Below are 21643 nucleotides of genomic sequence, written 5' to 3' on the forward strand. Positions count from 1 at the left end.
AATCCAACGAGCTCGACCTCGCTCGAACTACCAGGATGGACGCCTTCATCCTCAACTTTAGCAAGTTCAACCACAGTTGAACCGAAACTCAGGCCAAACGCCTTCATCCGTGAAAGCAAAGCCCGACCTCCAACAAATCGAGGCGCAGGGTAGGCACCCTCGCCATTCAAGTATGTTCTCCCAACTCGAATTAAGACTCGGGCCGCGTAAAGTTCGGCCTCAGTCAAACTACGAGGCCGCGTTTTTTTACTGTCACGACCGGTAGTTCGATCGCGTCCGAACTGGGACTAAGGCTAAACGTCGCTATCGCCCAAATAACGGCCAAGACTCGCCCGCACCGAGTTGAAAAAGTAAGGCCATCAATTATATCATGGCTAAGGCCATCGTCGCCAACAGTCGACCTAGATTCGACTAAGGTGAATAAACGACTCGACGACAGTCGAAGTCACCTACATGGCTAAGGCCGTCAATTATATCATGGCTAAGGCCATCGTCGCCAACAGTCGACCTAGATTCGACTACGGCGGATAAACGACCCGCCGACGGTCGAAGTTGCCTTTGTGGCTAAGGCCGTCGAGTCTATCACGACTAAAGTCGTCGGTTTGAATTCGACTAGGGCCGCCAACACCGACGTTCAACAAAAAGCACAACAAAAACTCTAAAGAACGAAAGAAAAACAGTGACACAAAACAAGCACAAGACAGGCAATAGACAAGAAAACTTATATATTTACAAAGTCAAATTGCGGGTCATCCCCGCTTACACCCGGCCAAGGCCGATCAATACAAGAAATAAAAAGAAAAACTACAAGAAACACCTAAACGCCAAACGGCGAACAAGACGAGAAAAAATGCATCATCATCTTTTTTACTCGGTGCCGTCCGCGCCACCGTCTGCACCAGCGTCAGCCTCGGGCGTCGCCACATCAAAACCACAGTCAGCACGGGCCTCACGAGCCTTCTGACGCGCCCCCTCGAAAGCAGCTTTGGTCACGACGCCAGCCTCCCACAAGCTCTTATATACATCACGTTGGGCCTCGGCAAAGACCCAAAGTTCTCGAGCCTGGCTGGAAGAAGCGGCTTGATCCCGTAGCCGCTGATTCTCTTCTTCCAAGGCCGTGATTCGGTCCGCCATGACCTGGGCGTCCTGCTCGAAGACACCAATCCGCTCCTCGAGACTTGCTTCTCTAAGGGCCGCGGCATCCCTTTCCAACATCCGCTGGGATTCATGCACGCGGATAGCTTCCCTCAACACCTCGGCCCTCGACGAGGCGTCCCTCACTTGAAGCTTCAACAACGCGACTTCATCCTCCAGCGCGGTCACCTTCCCGCTCCATGCCGCAGTGACTTCCGCCGCCTTCGCCTGGCCCCGGAGCTCGCCCTCAGCTACAGCCCTCTTTACCGCCTCGAGCTCCTCATCCTTTCGGCGAAGCTGCTCATCCCGCCTCGCCAGCTCTTCGACCAAGGCCCGGCTACGAGGATCATCCCTCAAGCGCTCTTGCAATTCTCGGCACTGATCTCGGTAGCGGCGATACTTCTCCAGCGCCCGCAAAAATATCCCCGAGCGGACTTTGGCTCGACGGATGCTCTCCACCTCCAACAGATAAGACTGCAAAGCAAAGACAACGATCAAGATAAAAGAACAAACTTGAGGCAAAGAAGAAACGATCCAACGCAACGGTACATACCCTCAGGCCCATCACGGCTACTTCATTCATCAGCCCGACATCCGTAACGCCCCTCAGCGATGCATTCTCGGCCTCCGAGCATAGCGGCTCGAACTGCGGCACCAAGTTTTCCCCTTGGAGCAATAGGTTCAATTCCGTGGGAACTTCGATAAGGCGAGATCGCCCCTCTGCGCGCACCGCTGAGTTGGTAGAGCCTTCCTGAAACATACGGACGTCGTCGGGATCCAAGTCGGATTCGGACTCATCCTCACCCACTTTAGCAGCCGCTGAGGAACTGCCTCCCGTCTCAACGACTGGAACCACCAATTGAGCCGCCGAAGCGACGGTATCATCACGGCCTAAGCCAACCGGGGCAACCCCCATTGTTTGTTCGCCCTCAGGGGCAGGCGCCGCAGCAGCACTCATCTCCACGTCTGCCGGTGGAGAATCCAAATTAATCACCAAAGGAGGAGCCGGCGCGAATGCGACCCTACGCCTCATCGACGGCCTCTCCTCCTCCCCCTCTGACGATGATCCCGCTCTAGGGCGCACAACTCCCGAAGGCTCCTCATCCCGAAGCCGGGTCCGTGACGGAGAAGAAACCGCTGAAGATTCAACTGAGGCCGCCCTCGGTATTGAGCGCGACACCGGCGCTGCAGTAAGCCGAGCGACTGCGCCAGGCCGACGGAAGGCCAACTGAGGGGCCTTGACGCGGCGTGCCCTCCCTAATCACAAAAAACAAGGTTAGTAAATAAAGCTGAAACAAAGCAGAACAGAAGGAAAGATCGATTTTTTACCTGCTACGGGCCTACGGCCATGCCTCTCCCAGAAAGACGCCCACGTACGTATCCCCCTCGTATGGGGGAGCACGGCATCGACCCATTCACGTATCCAAGACAATGGGGGCGGCGGCGACCTGTCGGCTACAAAAAAAAGGGCGAGAGTTAACGCTCATAAGCGCAAATCATAAAGGAGAAAAGAAAAGAGGATTCAACCGATAAAAAAAAACTTACGTGCATGGTTCCAAGCCTCTGGGAACCCAGTAGCATCCGCCACCAGGTGCTTGGTCCTGATATAAAAGAAGTGCTCGAAAGGGCGGGGCTCGACCTCGTCATCCAATCTCATGACCAGGCCCTTCGACCCACGTGGGCACGCCTGAATCATGGTACCACGGACTCTCTGAGGAGCGTAGAGACTCAGCACATGCTGCAGCGTAACCTCCCTACGGGCCAATTCCGCGTACTTGATAAACATTGCCAAAAGTTTGTAGAGGGAAGGAGCGAGCTGACCTGGGCACACCCCGTAATAACGGCAAAAATCCACCACCAGCAATGGGAGCGGGATCTTGAACCCCAACCTGAAAGGATAGGCGTAAAAAACACAGTATCCCCTACGGTCGGTGTGGACCCTCTCCTCGCTTCTAGCAAGAACGATGTCCGCATGGGTAGGAACAACGCCCTGTTCCCGCAATCCGGCCATCCCAATTTCCCCCATCAAAGGGGCTTCATCCACCGGTTCCTCTCCACCGTCGACGGTGAAATCAATCGCCGGACCTCCGGGCCGAGGAACCACCTCGTCAACCGACGGAATTTCGCCGGACTCCGTCTGTTCCACACCTCCCATCGCCAGAGATGGTTCATCAGCTGCCGGAAAATCTACCGGAAGAACACCATGGGAAGAACTGCCAGCCATTGGTAATCTACTGAAAACAAATGTTATCACAATCGAAGGAAAGAAAAGAAAAGATGAATTAGCGAGAAGACAAAGTTTCCTCAGAATCTCTCTCAACTGAACAATGAAGATATGAGAAATGAATGCCTCAACCCACCTTTATAGGCAACATAAGTGGCTTTTGCAAAGCCCAATAGCCATCATTAACTGCACGACCAACCGCAAAACGGTTCGGTTTTGTAGCAGCAAGCGTTATTATGACGAGCTCCATAAAGCGGCTTCTCGACCATCCGCCAGCGTACCGCCGTCAGAACAATCGCTACGACCTATGAACACCGAAAGAATGTGCCGAACGCCGTTAAAATTTTGGACGACCAAATACGTACTCGGCGCATATTCATTCTCCACGGCCATCTCCAATATATAAAAGGCTACGGCCATCCTCAATATATAAAAGGCTACGGCCATCTCCAATATATAAAAGGCTACGGCCATCCTCAATATACGAAAGGCTACAGCTATCTCCAACGTGTAAACGGTTAAGGCCACCGCCGCCAATAATTCGACTCCCTTATTCGAGTTGTTTACAAATCACAATCGATGAAGTCCGCTCATCGAGCTCGGCCGAAACACGACCTCAATAAGCGGAGGGACTAACTGTATGGGTCAAAATCTGATCCCACGATAATTAACGAGGCTAATCCCGTTTTAAGTTAATTCATGATTAATTAACGGCACGAACACTCAGGATTGACGACGTTCAACCCGCCTCTAGCTCGGTCGACAAGGCCCTGGCCTACGCGCCAATACAAAAGGCGAGATATCAACGTGGTTACGGCCACTTATCGCCAGCTCACGAAGCTCACAGCTATAAATACCAAGAGAGGAAACCCCAGAAAAGGGGGCTGCTTCTCGACCACTAGTGAGAGGAGAGAGAAACGAAAAAAGATACCCCTCTTATGGGAAGAGAAAATACCATTGTAAGGCTCTGAACCTCTCCATGGAGAGGCAGACCAAACAAATATTATCAATAAAGGTTTCTAATGCTTCTCCCCCTAATCGTGAGTTCTTATTTTCATGTCTTTCAATTGGTCCAACGGATTATTACGATTTGCTATGATTATCCCGGGATTTATTTATATTGTTTTGTACTCGTAAGATGTGTAACATTTTTTGAGCGAACAACTTTCATAAGTAAAATTTTACTTGATTTAAAACTTCTAAATATTAGAAGATATTTAAATGACAATCTTGTCCAATATAAAATTAAAATTTAAGGGTAAAAAAAGGCGAATGATATTTCGTTAAGGGCCTTCGTGCTTTTAATATAGTATACTAGTCTCTATAGACGTGCGTTGCCACGTCGTCTATAGAATATTGTCATTTAGTAGAAACTTTGTGTAAACAATAGTAATATTTTTAACCGCATTAATATTCAGAACATATTTAGTTGAACTATAAAATAGAAATTAAAGGAGTAAAAATCTAACTGCATAAACTTTAATTTGCTTTCATTCATCAAACTAATGTAAGGAGGCATGTTTGTCTCCTTGCTCCCATACTTGGTATAGTTCGTCATGCTTGTATCCTCTCTATCTTTGTTCTTAGCCGAATACGACTGGTTTTAGAAAGAGTTATAAAGATAGGAGTATGTCTCTTTAGTTATCTTTACTATGAATTTCGGAAAGACTTGTACATATAAAAAGTCTCTTGTACATGAAAAACTCATCTATTACTTACTCGAGGGAATACTTTTTTTTAAGGTATAAAATTTCATCAATGACGAAGGTATAGCAAAACTTTACTGCGTTTAAGAACCTTTGAATTCTAAATAATTAGTTATATGCAAACTTTTAGGCTTTGAAGATGAATCATTTAATTAATTATGGTTGGTTTAGTCAAAACTTTAAGCTTTTTATTTAGGTTTTTTTCTTTGTATTTCAGCATATAATGACTCAATTTTTATCAGATACCAATAAAACCATACGAACAAATCACAAAATACGAATTATGGAGTCAGAGATAAAGGTTATAACTTGAAGTAAAAGAGTTATTTTACCCTTTATTCACTTCACCTCTTTTTTAAAAAAAAAAAAAAAATTCACATCTCCTAGCACGAATGCACACAAACTTTTTTTCCCTTTATATTCTCTTTCTTATTCCCTTAAATAAAACAAATCACAAAATATGCATAAGCATATTGCATATAAAAAAGGAATGGAATTATGGACGTCCTTTCTAATCCAAGTAGGATTAATTTTGTAGGGCCGGTGTATGTGTAGTTTAAATCGAAAAAGAATTTCATAATTAGGTAATTTATAATTAGATCCTTAAATTATACAAATATTTAAGGGCATAAAAGTCGATCAATATTTAGGTAATTTAGTCGTTCAATATTTAGCAAAAATTATTCATGCTTTTATAATAATATAGATATAAATAGATATAGATAGATAGATAATCTGCCTAAATAACAAAGCAATTTCATAAGAAAAAGAAATAAAAGGTTAGAAAAGAAAGACTTTTATTCGTAGCCTATGTGGCTTCGAAGTAACTAACAAATTACTATATATGCTGGTTGTAAGTGAATAATTTTAAGACTTGTGGCCAAATTTTAAACAGGGTTAAAACTTAAATAGTGGCATTAAAAATTTTTGTGCAAATCAATCACCCCGAGAATTTGGAGGGAACGTTTCTAGGCTAGCGATTAAGGGAAGAAGATAATGAAACATAACTTTAATTTGAATTTCTATTTTCATTTGTTTTATCAAACAGAGTATTTATTTATTTGAGTTTTAAAAGTTTTTAACTTACCTTGGATGTGGTGTTTGTCGTGAAATCTTTTTATTTTGATTAAAGACTTGTACCTTCTGTATGAATAACTGAAAGATTTAGAAGACCTTTTATGTTAGAAAATCTCTAATTTGCTGTAGAAAATTGGTTATACTTTGTAGTAATTTTTATCTCCTATAGCAAAGGTTAACACCTTATTTATTTTAAATAAATATCATTTAAAAAAATTATATTCTATAGATACCTTTTAAGGGTTATAGCAAAATATTTAATTTTGGTTACCTCCTAGCCCTAAGCCACTGAATACGCTAATCAGCTACACTTTTTTTTTTCTCTCTACTTTGATACATCCCATTCTCTTCCCCCATCCCATTAAAATTTCAGATCTCCTCCTCCTTCCATTGGAATTCTTCAGCTCTTTACGAATTTTGGATCGGAGTAGTACATTGAGTGATTATTGCCGACCGGTTGTACCAGCAATAGGTTCATACTTTGGATAAAGCTTTTACGTCTCAGCGTGGCCTGTAAGAACTTCTTTTTCGGTTGGCCTGTAAGAACTTGACAAAGCATTTTATTTTGGCGTTCTTTATATGTTTAAATTGTGGTAGTGATCACCTCAAGGCATTCCAGGTTGATTTTGTGGAGGAATTGATTAAACAAGCTGGGGTGGTGGCTGTACCAGACCGTGTATTCTTCCATACCAATTCGTCATCATTAGAGGACTTTTCTTCGACCGCTATTAGCTACCACAGGAGGTATATGAGATCTGCGTTCTGCAAAAGTGAGGAGAGATTAGCTGCTGCTTCACAAAAGTTAACCGAGCTCGTAGATGGTTCAGGGAGACTGGAGCTATTTTAGTAGTAATTAGCCATGTATAGATACCATTTCAATGTATTTTCATGTATTTCATTGTATTCATTATCTTTTTTTTATATTGTAATTCAATGTATCTCGTTGTATTCCATGTATTTTATTGTATTCACTGTCTTTTTTTCTCATTGTATTTCAATGTATCCCATTGTATTCTATGTATTTCATTGTATTCACTATCTCGCTATATGTCATGTATGTATCCATAAGTTTTTTTTTAATTAATATAATTTATGTATTCAGATGTATTATATAATTTCTCTGAAGATTGCTATGTTTTTGGGGTATTTTTCGGTTGAGAATCTTTTTTATAACTGAAAAAACAAAATTTGTGTGTTATAATTGAGTTTGTTGAGTTATATTAGGAGTCTATTGTGTTAATTGATTCACTTTCCGTTTTAAAAACAGTGTAGTCCCCTATTTTACGCCGTGAATACAGTCGAATACAATAATCTGTCCAGCTTTAATCCCATGTTTCACTCCATGAATACAGTCGATGTCACGACCCCAACCCCGGTCGTGATGGCGCCCAACACACTGCTAGGCAAGCCCGACCAATTAAATAACCTTAACCATTTTAACCAGTTCATGAATTAATTAACACAGATAATTACTAAGTCAAAATACTAAAATCCGGGAATAGAGTTTAAACATGCAGAAATCCCAAAATGTAAATTAACTACACAGCCCGAAGAATCCAGTGTCACAAGTCTGAGCCTCTAATACATGAGTATCAACCTATTACATATCGTTCTCTAGAAATGCGGAAATAAAATAAATAAGATAAAAGGAAGATCAGGACTACGAACGTCAAATGCAACTACCTTGAAACTCCCCAAATATGATGCTAGGCAGAGAAGTCCTCACTCAGCCTCAGTAGTACCTGGATCTGCACGCAAGGTGCAGGGAGTAATGTGAGTACTCCGACCCAGTGAGTAATAAACATAAATAAAGGCTGAGAATAAGAAATCCTAAATAGGCACAAAGTAATTCTATAAATACAGCAACTTGAACCCAGTAGCATAAAATCAATAAATCAGTGAAAGCAATTATAGAAATATCACAACAGATAAATAAGTAAATGACAATCAAAATACGCAATGCAACACATAGACCGGTACTCTCCAGTACCCGCTGCGGCGTGCAGCCCGCTCCATTTATTTATCGTCGACGGCGCTCACTGGGGGTGTGCAGACTCCGGGAGGGGCCCCTTACGGCCCAAGTGCAATAATAAGCCATATCGTGGCATCAACTAGGCCCTCAACCTCATATCAATATCAATATCATACCGCTGCGGCGCGCAGCCCGATCCCATACTCAGTCCAAAATCACATAAGCCTCTCGGGCACACTAATATAGAAATATTTAGCCCAAACTTCATTTAAAAAAATATTAATTAAGTTTCTAATTTGAGAAAAAGTGGCTGAGTTTGCAAAACAGTATTAAATTCTAGGACTGAGTTCAAAGATATGTAGAAATGGTAAGAAACCAGTAATAACAATCCCTGAAGGATTTAATCGATTGGCACGAAGCCCAAATATAGCAAGCAGCTCAATTAAAATAATAATAAGTGAATTTCAGTCAAATACGCAGTATGTTCATCTACCGGGACGGACCAAGTCACAATTTCCAACGGTGCTCTACCCCACGCTCGCTACCCGGCGTGCAAGTCACCTCAATATAGCACTACGATGTGCAAACACGGGGTTTCAAACCCTCAGAACAACATTTACATCTATTACTCACCTCAAGCCGGCCAAAATCCTAGTTCGCTATGCCCTTGCCTCTCGAATCGACCTCCTCGTGCGCCGAATCTGATCAAAACCACAACGAATACGTCACAATATGCCAATGGAACAATACCCAAGCGAAACCAATCAAAAAATAGCTGAAATCTCGAAATTAGCAAAACCCAAGCCCCGGGCCCACTTCTCGAAAATCAGAAAATTTAACATCAACGGATTCCTTATCTCGCCACGAGTCTATACGTATAAAGATTACCAAAATCAGAATCCAAATGACCCCTCAAATCCCCATTTTAACTCTCTTAAGTTTCAATCCCTAACCTCCATTCTAACTCCTTATTCCCTTGGTTTTTCAGTCTAAATTCACAATAAAAACGTGTTTTTAGTTCATAGGACTTACCTCCAATCAATCCCCGTCGAAATCCTCTTCAATTCCTGTCCAAAAGCTCTCAAGGTTGCTCAAAAATGGTGGAAATAAGACTTGGTTCGCGGATGAAATATTATTAAAACCCTTCTGCCCAGGCCTGAAATCCTTCATCGCGTTCGCGACTATTGCCTCGCGAACGCGAAGCACAACATTTAATTTTCCAAAAGTAGACCTACGCGAACGCGAGACTAACCCCGCGAACGCGATGCTCAACCTTCCCCTCATACGCGAACGCGAAGGCCAATCATCGCTGGCCCTCTATTCCTTATACGCGAACGCGATTGGGCTGGTGCGAACGCGAAGCACAATCCTCCGACCTTCCGCGAACGTGGACCCTCGAACGCGAACGCGTAGAGCAAATTACCTGCCTCCCAATTTCCTTCTTCGCGAGCGCGTGACTCTTTATGCGAACGCGAAGAGTAAATTCTCTGCAACACCTGAAATGAGAAATCTGCAGCTTTTTAACTTAGAAAATGGTCCGGTTGACCACCCGAGACTCACCCAAGGCCTCCGGGACCTCAACCAAAAGCACCAACACATCCTATAACATCATTCAAACTTGTTCCAATCATAAAAACACCTCAAACAATACTAAACCATCATTTCTCATCGAATTCAAGCTTAAGTTCTTCAAAAACTTCCGAAATACGCATTCGATCAAAAACCCAACCAAATCACCTCCGAATGACCTGAATTTTGCACACACATCCCAAATCACCTAACGAAGCTACTGCAACTCTCGGAATTCCATTCCGACCCTCCGATCAAAATCTCACCTATCAACCGGAATTCACCAAAATACTAACTTCGCCAATTCAAGCCTAATTCTACACCGGACCTCCAAAATTACTTCCGATCACACTCCTAAGTCACAAATCATCCCCCGAAGCTAACCGAATCATCGGAATTCATATCCGAGCCCTCTAACACAGAAGTCAATGTCCGGTTGACTTTTTCAAAACAAACCTTCCTTAAAGAGACTTAGCGTCTCATTTCCTTCTAGAACCAATCCAAATCAACTCGTTCACACCCAACACTGGTAATGAAGCATAAAGAAATAGAAAATGGGGCAAACGAGGCGGTAACTCACGTGACGACGGGTTGGGTCATCACAGTCGAATACACTCGAATACAACAACTGATTAGCTGGACTTCCCTGATTCACGCCTATTTTTGCTACTGTATTCATGAATACAATAGCTTAAATACATCAAATACATCTTATAACCACATAAAAGGTATCTATAATCCGTAATATAGCAAATGGTATCTATAGATGACTAATTACTACTAAAAGATAGTGCTTTATGAAAATGGATTTGAATGAAACAGATTTGATACATGGCATTCATATAATCTAATGTCCATTAATTTGTGACGAGCACATAATTGACTGAAAAGTTCCAAAGTCTGAATATACCTGTAGCTTTTTCTTTTATGGGTCACTTTGGTTTGAAGATAAATTATGTTGTGATTAGTTATACTGTAATTAATTATGCCGAGTTTGTTATTCTAATATTATTTGTTATTGACTATTTGGTTTGTTGTATTAATTTTGAGATTGTCAATCTTGATGCTTTATTCTGGGATTGTTAGTCCACCCTATGGCAAATATAAGTTATCCCGGTACTATTTTGAATCTTGGGATAGCTTATCTCATAACTAGTAATCTTTTTTTTTTGTTTTGATGCTGTATCTCACATATTTGTTGCACTAGTTTAAAGAAGGCGCACTTACAATATTTTTATAAAAGTGTTTAAAAATAAATTAGTGAGAATTTGTATACTCCCCAGTTTAATTTATGTGAATTTATTAATTAATTTTGATTTATTTGTGAATAAGACATAATAATTGTTTTACATAATTTTAAAATGTTCTACTATTTTGAATTTACAAGTAGGCAGCAGCTGTTAATTTATTACTCCATCTTGGAAAAGTACTGTTTGATTTCTAACCCTTTATTGTATTGTCAGTACTTTTGTCTTAAAAAAAAAGTACTGACATTTAATTCCATAACCTTCTCTCCTATATCGTCACTTGTCATTGTCTCGACTGTGTGACAAACTTTCGCCCAGTTCACAATCTTTACATTGCTTGGTCTCTACTTCACTACACTTTTCCCCCCCTTTCTTCTGCTTCCAGAAATAAAACTATTTCTTCCTTTTTTATTCCATTCAAGTTACAGTCAAAGAGAGCATTTCTTGTGTGTCTCACCGACAGTTTCTGTGATTTTTTTTTTGGCGTAGATAAACAAGAGAGAAAGAGGCCATGGAAAGGAAGGTGTTAGTAATTTGTGGTGTTGTGGGATTTCTAGGGCTTTTATCTGCTGTTACTGGTTTTGCTGCTGAGGCCACTAGAATTAAGGTAATTTAAGTAAAAACCCATTATTCCCTTTTCTTTTTCTTTTTTCATATCGAGTTTTGTTCCCTTCCTTTTTACTATCATCTGATTAGCTTGGTGTTCAGTCTGAAATGGTTTAATCTGGAAAATAGTTATGGGTATACTCTGCTATCTAATAAAGTTCAAATCTTTGTTACAATTGACCTGCTTATGCGAATGCTTCCATCGTGTTAATCTTGTAATTCAAAAAATCAGTCAAATGTTATAGTCTAAAACAAAGAATCCTACTCCTTCCGGTCCAATTTAATTTATTTTTTGGCCTTTTTTTTGCGGTCCATATTATTTGATTTTTTTCAGATAGCAAGAAGGAATTAACTTCTTTTTTTCAAAGTTGCCCTTGGAGTAAAGAGCCTAGGAGTATTTGTTGTATTTCTAATGAACAAATTAAGGTTAATATGGTCAATTTTATTGTTAATTAGTGCTAAAAGGTGAATTCCTTAATCTATATGAAAACAACCAAAAAATCAATTATCAATTAAAGTGGACCGGAGGGAGTAATAAATGGAGGGTTAAATAACATTTTCTGCCCTTCTCTTTGTTATTGGATCGTCGCCACAAAATAAGGGGAACTTTAATAATGAGAAGCTGCTTTACTTTTGTGGTTTTATGTTCCTAGTTAATCCAAATGAGTTAAGCAGCACATTCTACATTTTGTTGGTGGTGGAAAAAATGGAGTAATGGTTGGTGAACTTACTTCCTCTCCATTCGCTATGGACAATTAACACCAGGCTTCCATATGGTCTCTTGCTGGTCCTCTGATTATCAGCTGTAAGGATATCATCCCAAGCTGCTCCCACGAAATTAAAGTTTCAATTTTTTTAGGGAAATTAGGTGCGGTCAAATTTGAGCTGAAACTCCATTCTGCTCTTGCAATGTTTGTTCCTAGTAGAACTTAGCGTTCATGTGATTGCCAATTTAAGCAAACCCACATCATTTCTAGTGCAACTGTTAAAGCCTGGATTCTTATGTTTAAATTGCTCGTCTTAGCAAAACTCTTTGGGTTCAGTCTGGGCACATTCAGCTGAATTTACATGGTTTCTGAATGTTCAAACCTGGGCAGAAATTGCACCTTGGGCGTCACTCTCTTCCAGGAGTAACAACCTGCTGACTTTCTCCCCCATCCCATACAACAGGCCTATGGATGAGGTATTTTAGGGCGGAGGGAATTTTAAAATTTTTAGGGGATGTTATAGACCAAACAGGAGAATCCAACCCAAAAGACTAATCTATTAGGTGGGAGAGCCCATTTGGCCTATAAATCCGTTAGTATTTCTCCTTTTTGATCCATATGGGACAATTGGCACATAACAGTGGAGAGTGGAGGAGATTGTTTACTTATATTGGCTTTCAGATCATATCACCCATTGCCCTGCTACCATTCATAAATACGTTGGAGGAGTTTTATAAGGTGGGCTTGGTAGATGGAGAGAGCGCACATGGAATCACGGACTAAGAAAACAGATCTTTTATGGTTGTTTGGTTGCATGCTGAATTTCGTTCGCTAAGGATTGTCACAGGATTAAAGTTACTAGCATTTCATGTTTGCTGTTGGGAATTTTGAGTCCTTAGAATATAGGGGTAAAGAGAGTTTGCGTTATCCTTGCATAGAGAGTCGGCATGACTAATTCATAGTACTATTCAATTATTCTTCAGGGTTCTCAGGTCCAGTTTCCCTCTCCTTCAGAATGTGTATATCCAAGGAGTCCTGCACTGGGCCTTGGATTGGCTGCTGCTGTGGCTCTTATGGTTGCTCAAATAATTGTCAACGTAGCAAGTGGATGTGTCTGTTGCCGTCAATATCAATCAGGATCTAATCAGTCACTAGCACTACTATGTTTTGTTGTATCCTGGTAAGTTGGTTATGAACTAATAACTAATTTCAAGTTCAGTAGTCATTATTGCAATACATTTAGATCAAAAGGTATTTATTTGTTTCTTCATATCATTGTAATTGGGCTGACCCGAATAGCAGATAATTGTTGTCCTGTAGTTTCTACGGAATTCCTGCCTTTTTGTGTTGGGAAGAGAGACCTTATATATTTGCAGCCAAAGTCAAAATAGACCTTTGTTATTCCCACATTCAGAATTTGACAAGCTTACTCTGCGATGTTGTCCATTTCACATCACCATTTTTATTGTAATTTTTGAGAAAGGAAAAAGCCATTTGACATCACTATTAATTTAAACCAATCACTATTTTAAATTTTTCTGATATTTACTTTAGGATGTTCAAATCTTGACCAAAGAAGGTTAGACCTATTCTGTCTTATATATAGAAGTATGATAAAATATCTATCAACGTTGGTGAAGACAAAAAAAACGCCTTACATTTGTAATGCTGGCTCATGTACTTGTAACAACTGCATTTACAAACTTTTTCTGTAATTCTTGGAAGTATCAAGATTTTAGCATTTGTTGTGGCTAGTGGATATGAGTATTGAACGGTATTGGCCTTTTCCCCCCCTCTTTTAAAGGACAGTAATTAATCCGATTAAAAATATATAACAGTCGAAGCCTTTCATTGAAGACGTACCCGCGTTTCGGACTCAAGCTACCTCTTGTTCATGGTAGTTTAGGATTTAACTTCTGTTTATGTAAATATTGTTTTTAACATTTCACCACCCTGAGGGGAGCCTTGGAGCAACGGTAAAGTTGCCTCCGTGTGACCTATAGGTCACGGGTTCGAGCCGTGTAGGCTGCCTACATCACACCCCTTGGGGTGCGGCTCTTTCCCAGACCCTGCGGGATGCTTCGTTCCTTTAACATTTCATCACCCGATAGTACCTTGCTGGTTCTACAAATGCAAGAAGCTTTAAGGTAGTGATGTGCATGGGGAATGGGCAGGAGCCTACTTCCTTTTCTCTCCTCCCTTTTTTTCATCCTCAACCTCTTCAAACTTCTGGGTATGTAGTCCTTGTAGATTAATCTTTTTTTTTTGATAAGTAGTCCTTGTAGATTAATCTTTTTTTTTTTCTTCTTTTATAAGTAGTCCTTGTAGGTTAATCTTTGCTGTATGTATTAGACTATTAGGTCAGAAGATATCTTGCTGTGAGTCCAGAAATGTGGTCTAGCTGATGACTTTGATCCTCAAAATTTATCTGGATCTTGAGATGTCGTTTCCCCTCAAAGCAACAGTTTTTTCTTCTTCTAATTTTGCATTTATTTTGGTCATTGCATTATCAAAGGTTATTTCTCTGGTGGAGCCAGTGGATCAATTAGATTTTACTTACCATCTGAAGAAGCCTAAATAAAGGTCTCCAAAACTTGCCGCTAATGCAGGTTTACATTCGTCATAGCATTTCTCTTATTGCTGACGGGCGCAGCACTGAATGATCAGCATGGTGAAGAGAGCCTTTACTTTGGCAACTACTATTGCTATGTTGTAAAGCCTGGAGTATTTGCTGGAGCTGCTGTCTTGTCCCTTGCCAGTGTTGCTCTTGGAATCATCTATTATATTTCCTTGGTATCTGCAAAGAACATCAACGATCCATGGCATCCACCAGTACCAAGTCAAGGTGGCATTGCGATGGGACACCCACAAATTCCTCCACAGACCAGTCAGGAACCAGTTTTTGTGCATGAAGATACTTACATGAGACGCATATCTACATGATTGTCCCTAGAACTTGTATAAACACAAGGACTGGAGGTGTGAAGGGTGAAGAATCGTCTTCTGTATGTGAACCATTTGCTCCCCTTTGTGAGCTATATCATACAATTTTTTTGTTTTTTCATTTGCTTTTTTTGAACTCCAATGGTAGTGATACCTGAGTTTTGTCGGAAATTTGTAGCCTTACAACATGTATCTGGAGGTGCAGTTTGTATGTAATCCAACAATGCAACATACTCCTACGAAGTTTGTAGTTCCTTGTACTATAATTAGTAATGTTTCTCGCTATAGTTTCACTGGGTTGGATTGTGAGGTAGAGCAATGCGGAGAGCTGTCACCAATGTCTTCACCTACTTGAACTTCAGAATCAGTTTCCTGGATAAAGTAGCTTATCTTGTCCTTGAAGCCATGGAATGAAGGTTGGCAAGGAAAATTTAGACTCGAGAAATGAATTTATATTTAGGTGGAACTTGAGATAGTACTGCTCTTACAGATATGCTGGATGCAAGGTGAATAGATTTAAAGAATGGTAAGTTGGTGGCTATAAAGCTTGACTGTATGGTTTGGAGCAGCAACAGCCCCATGAATGAACCAAACATGCATTGATAAATCATTTATGTATATTAATTTGGCTTTCCTTCTGTTGTAAACTCAACCTATAGTGGATTTTCACCCTACTCTGGCAGAAAATTAGAATATGAAGGAGTCACAGTCAAGCAGCAGCAGCAGTTGAATTTCCAAAAAAAATCGAATTGATGGAGTTATGATCTTATAGGCAGGGGCGGAGCTAGAGTGCGGGAGTGGGTTCAGCCGAACTCAATAGCTTGATGAACCTTGTATTGTCTTAAAAATCCATTAAAATATGTATAAATTATGAATTTAGAACCCAATAAGTTGAAACGATAGAAGCCCGAACCCATAAGCTTGTAATCTTGGCTCCGTCGCCAGGCCCATGCTAACAAGGCCAAGAGTGAAGGAAAATGAGCGGGCATTTGCATCTATATTCGCTTTTTGGGTCACGTTTTAACTTATACCCGCTTTGCAAAAAAAATTGCAAGCGTACTCACTTTTCGCGTAACTTCAGGCATACCGGCCTGAAGTAGCAAAAATTTTTGCCTGAAGTGTAGCAAACTTCAGATATTTTTGCATGAAGTTTGACCTGACTTGCAAAGGCAATCACACAAACTTTAGTTCATATTGCAAATGGCAAACTTCAGTTCAATAAAACAACATGCGTTGGATGAAGTTTTTGTTTATAATTGCTGAACTTCGGCATTCTAGTAGCTGAAGCTTTGTTCTGTATTTGCTGAACTTCAGCATGTTTTAGCTGAAGCTTTGTTCTGTTTGTGATGAACTTCAGGGCTGAAGTTTGTTTTGTATTTGCTGAACTTCATCATTCTAGGAGCTGAAGTTTTTGTTTATATTTGCTGAACTTCAGCATTCTTACTTCAGCATTCTAATAAGAATGCTGAAGTTCTAAAAACAACAATGAATTTAATAGATAGCAGCGATTGATGCTGTTCATTTCAAAGATTAAAGAATGCAAAATATTTTCGACATGAAAATAAGTTACTTCAGATAAATTAGAACCAAAAACCAATGTGCCTGTAAAGCTAAAATATCTAAGAGGTAAATTATTGTGAATAAGACCAAACTGAACATGACAAACATATATGAATCATCAGGGTCGCATAACAATATCTCAATCTTCAGCATTCAGAAACGAAGGAGGAGAAGGAGGAGGAGAAAGAGGCCTGAAGTTGTTTAAATGGTGGGTACAGGTTAAAACTTTTTTAAAAAGTGGGTATAGGTTAAATTTTACGAAAATGAGAGATTCATACAGAAAACGCTTTTACCTTCATTTTCCTTTCGTTTGTGATTCCAGATGAAAGCTAAAAAGCCAAATGCAAAATAAGGCCAAGTGTGGGAAAATACATAAGAAAAGGCGACGGGGACCTGTAAATGAAAGTTGGGAGGATACTTGCTAATTTAGATGGGAGGAAATTTAGATAAACTAGTTACTTAACAAAAAATATGATCAAAGGCTGAGTAACTCGAAGTTTCACTAATAAAGAAAAAAGGCGATAAAGAGTCGGTTGAATTGCATCTAGGATAACAAACCTTCAATAGTTTCAAAATCATCATGTTTTTATATTGAGAAATACTGAATTATCATCCGGTAACTGTACAAGGGGAATTGAAGGTAATATTTCTGGACAGGCCCTTTGTCACTATAGGTGAGATCAGGTCCAAATTGTCGCAGACAAATCTGATCTTGCTGATCATAAATAAAAAATAAAATAAAAATATGTTCTACATACAGCAGTTGATCTGGTCTAGGATCTAATACAGATTGTTAAGTTAGAAATGAATTCACAGTTGCCTTCTTCAGTCAGCAGTCTTTGCTCCAGTATTATTTGTATTGATAAGACTGTACAGAAATCACCAGGCATGTAATGTTTGTTCCATTGTCATTCAGCGAATCATGGTTTGCCTTTGGTGAGCAAATGGTTCAGGGTTTGCCTTTGGTGCAGGTTTTGCAACTTCAGGAGTCCCAAATACATTCCAAAATCTGAGAGTTTCATCTCCAGCTGCAGATGCAACTGTGCAGCCATCTGGACTCTGCAAAACCGATAAACAAGAAAATAAATAACAAGCACTGACTGCACAAGAAATGTGTACAAAGATCACAAGAATTTACCTGAGCCATGAAAAGTACTCTTGAGGTGTGACCAGTAAGCTCAGCTACCTTTACCATTGAAGGGTATTTCCAAAGAGTAAGCTGATTCTGAGTGAAACCATGAGAACTTAGTAGCTCTCGTTCGTTCTTGTTCCATATAAGGGAACAAACCTGAGATCCTGTATCAACAGAATTCAAGCAGGCACCAGTGTGTGTATTCCAGAACTTAATACACCTGTCACTTCCACCACCACCCGAGGCTAATAAGTTACCCTGAAAAGGACACCAAGCTAAGGCTTTAACAGCAGCTGTATGATCTTCAAGCCTGTGAAGCCACTGTGTTGTAGAGTTTGAAGAAGCCATTGAACTGTCCCATATGTTGAGACAGTTGTCATTTCCGCCGCTAGCTAATTGCTGGCCAGAAGCTGACCATTTTAGACCACAGACTTCTTGATCATGGCCTTGGTAAGTGTCAACAATAGGTGATCTTATTCTCACATCATTGTTTATGATTTGACCATCCATTCCACCTGTTGTCAAAATGTGGTTGTTCCAATCTAGAGCACCAACTCGGGATCGGTGACCACCTTTCAAAGTTCTCAGCTGCACCAACAAATGAAAGCATAAATATTAGCAGCAAGAATATTAGGTGAAAACAATAAAAGCACAAGATTTAAAGGAACATACGAGTCGATTTGCTGTAGAATCCCAAAGCTGAACTTCAGAATTGTTAAGACCAACAGCAATATGTCGACCATCAGGAGCCCATTTAACACTTGTAACAGGGCCATTTTCCTCATCAATACTGACCAGCTCTGAAGTAGCACCATCAGATGCATCCCACAGATATACAGTGCTGCCAAGAGCAATAGAAAGAACATTGCTGCTGCCCCAGTCTAACAAATTCAAATAGTAATCATCCATAATATCTGGAGCATCCAATGTCCTCTCACAGGTCTGCATATAAACCAATTGAAAGAAACCATTAAAAACTTGTCATATAGTAAACAGATAAAAATGTAATCTTTGGTGCAGATTATGTTTCCAACCTGAGGAATGTGTCGACGGGGTTTTGCAGATTTGGGTTGTTGAACAGAGGCAAACTCATTAGGAATTGCCTCAACAGGAGTGGGTGGTTTGTTCTTGAACGCCAGAATGCGCGACCTGTTCATGTTGAAGGTTTCTGCAAGCTGCTTTCTGTATGCCTCTCTGGAGGGAGAGCTGGCAGCTGGGTTTTCCTTACCTTTCTTTCCGGCCTCTGTCAGCATGTAATGTGCATAGTCGAAATCCATCGCTGATCGATTTGGAATAAACCTATCCAACTGTTACACAAAACAAGAAAAAGGCAGTTGGTGAGATATTCATGTTTTCATCCAAAAGAAATGAAAAAATAGAGCTTGTAACTTTCAAACACCCCCTCCTCCCCCCAAAGAAAAATAAAAAACAGAAATTGACACAAGAAAAGAGGGCATAATCAATCAAGCTAAATAATGCTCGAGCTCAAATGGTCTATCCAGAAGAGGACCCGGGATTTGAAATTTATGGATTCTAGGACAGAGAACTTAATTGCTAGTAACTTGTTTTGAATTGAATTTTTTGTACATTTTTGGTGGATTTCCTAACACATATACAGGAGTTAGGCCAAAGCTACTGGGTTTTGCCGAACCCATATCTTAAAGCCTACATCCGCACCTGGGTCTATCAGATTAAAAGCAAAAATGGCAAAGTAAATGAAAACCCATCTCCTCCTTTTTTTTAAAAAAAATTCCCTTTTACCCATCTAATTACACAAATTGGAACAATTAATTAATACTAACAATTAGAGAGAATAGTTAGAGGTGAGTAGACATACATTTTCACGAGAATTTCTACGTTGAAGAAGTTGTTCCTGGAGAGGGCAACGAGATTGTTTCTTATTTGATGAGGCTGAGTACGATCCTGCATCCATTTCGTTAGCACAAAAAAAAGAAGACAAAAACAAAACTAAGAAAGACAGAAGCTGAGTGATAATCTTGTGTTGCGTTGTGAATCAGAAAACTTTATTGACAAAGCCTGCAAAACTAAAATCAGGTTATAGACTAACAAATTCAAATGAAAAAATTATTATACAATAATAAAGCAGAATATATATAATGTAGAAATGATGAGAATGAGATCGCTTGCTGGTTGCTTGAGAGAGAGAGAGAGAGGGAGTTGATTGATGAGTCTCTCTTCAGTTGATTAATGGGTATATATATGAGCGATTGGATTTGTTTTTTCTATTGAAAAATACTTTGTTCTCGTCGTCACCACAAGGATTAATCTAGGGTTTGCATCATCAGTGTAAAAACCCTTCCAACGGCTATGTTCCAGTAGATAGCCGTTGTAATTTTTGTTTGGACTAAATTGCCTATCAACAGAGAGAGTACTTTACATATATCTTAGGGGCAATTTGGGTAATGACAAGTAGTTTTTCTTTCAGCCCTTAGTGTAATGCACCCCCCCCCCCCCTTGAATCTATGTTTTATAATTAACCACACACTTGGATTCCCAAGCTAAGATAAAAAATATTCTTGTGTTGTCTGTTAGGACGTATAATTACTTCGTTGCAGTTATAACACAGGTGGATTCAGAATTTGAAATTTATAAGTTCGGGATTATGATTTTTCTTCTCTAAAATTTTACGCCTTTAGGTGGCGCCTTCCTTTTATATAACCACAGCAAAAAGAGCACATAACAAGGGGGACATTCCACCTGACCTCTGTTCATTACATCCAAAAGACCATCCGTATGATATATTTAAGTTATGGTTTTATTTTATTGGACCACTATTGTCACGACCCCAGTTCGCCCTTCATGAACTGTCGTGATGGCACCTAGTCGCTACGACTAGGTAGCCTGACAAATGCGGAAAAAGAAACAAATTGCGGAAGAAAGTAATTAAAAACCGACATAACAAGGTTAAACAGTGTTTAAGATGCCGCCTGGCATATAACAGTACAAAATCTCAACTAACACTTCCAAAATCCGGAACCCTATGAATCACAAGCTAAAAGATCACATAATAAGCTCTAACTCCAGAATGTCTACCTACAAGAGAAAAATACAGAAAGGTCTATACTAGTACTGAGAATAGAAAGGGACTCTTCGGTCTGCGGACGCGGCAGATATACCTCGGAGTCTCTACAAAATGCCTCGCCTCAAGCGTGATAAGTCTGAGTGGGAGTACCTGGATCTGCACATGAAAAACATGCGCAGGAAGGGCATGAATACACCACAGCGGTACTCAGTAAGTTCCAAGCCTAGCCTCGATCGGGTAGTAACGATGAAGGTCAGGGCCCTACTGAGGTTAAAGGAAATACAAGATATAACAGTGTAGAGTAAGACGGTATACTTAAGTGCAACAGTAAAAAGTAACACATTATAATGCTACAGATAACAACAATTACAACCGAGAAAATAACGCAGAAAGAATACAGCTCAACACAGAAATGGCAACCGAGGATCTACCAGGATACCGTCCTGTAGCCCCCAAATGTAAATACCAGCAAACCGGGGATCTACCAGGATACCGTCCTGTAGCCCCCAAATGTAAATGTCCAGTGGATCTCCCGGTCATCGTCCCGTAGTCCAATCGGGGATCTACCGGAATCTCGATCCGTAGTCCCCAAATGTAAATGTGCAGGGGGGATCTATCGGGGTATCGCCCGTAGTCCCAAAGCAAACACACAGCAACAACACGAAGAATATTCAATTCAATTCAATTTTCCATACCAAAGTAAGACAGATATTTCTAACCTAG

At 40.4% G+C, this 21643-nt stretch overlaps 2 protein-coding genes across 3 annotated transcripts; one reads left to right on the forward strand and one right to left on the reverse strand.

Moving 5' to 3' along the window:
• The first annotated feature begins 11172 nt into the window (after positions 1–11172).
• Positions 11173–15472, forward strand: LOC109214125. 2 transcript variants are annotated; one of them, XM_019378015.1, is made up of 4 exons: positions 11173–11269; positions 11419–11536; positions 13226–13422; positions 14852–15472. In XM_019378015.1, exons 2-4 carry the CDS (start codon positions 11441–11443, stop codon positions 15183–15185), a joined length of 627 nt encoding a protein of 208 aa, XP_019233560.1. In that variant the 5' UTR covers positions 11173–11269; positions 11419–11440; the 3' UTR covers positions 15186–15472. The 2 variants fall into 2 exon arrangements, with proteins under 2 accessions (XP_019233560.1, XP_019233559.1); XM_019378014.1 differs by having other exon boundaries at positions 11179–11536.
• A 1818-nt stretch (positions 15473–17290) lies between these two features.
• LOC109214126 (cell division cycle 20.2, cofactor of APC complex-like) lies at positions 17291–20139 on the reverse strand. The gene is made up of 5 exons (XM_019378016.1): positions 19715–20139; positions 18912–19184; positions 18550–18819; positions 17884–18465; positions 17291–17804 (listed from the first exon to the last, which is right to left on the reverse strand). Exons 1-5 carry the CDS (start codon positions 19808–19810, stop codon positions 17658–17660), a joined length of 1368 nt encoding a protein of 455 aa, XP_019233561.1. The 5' UTR covers positions 19811–20139; the 3' UTR covers positions 17291–17657.
• Between the last annotated feature and the right edge of the window lie 1504 nt (positions 20140–21643).

The sequence above is a fragment of the Nicotiana attenuata genome, unplaced genomic scaffold (genome assembly GCF_001879085.1).
Source record: "Nicotiana attenuata strain UT unplaced genomic scaffold, NIATTr2, whole genome shotgun sequence".
NCBI classification, from domain to species: domain Eukaryota; kingdom Viridiplantae; phylum Streptophyta; class Magnoliopsida; order Solanales; family Solanaceae; genus Nicotiana; species Nicotiana attenuata.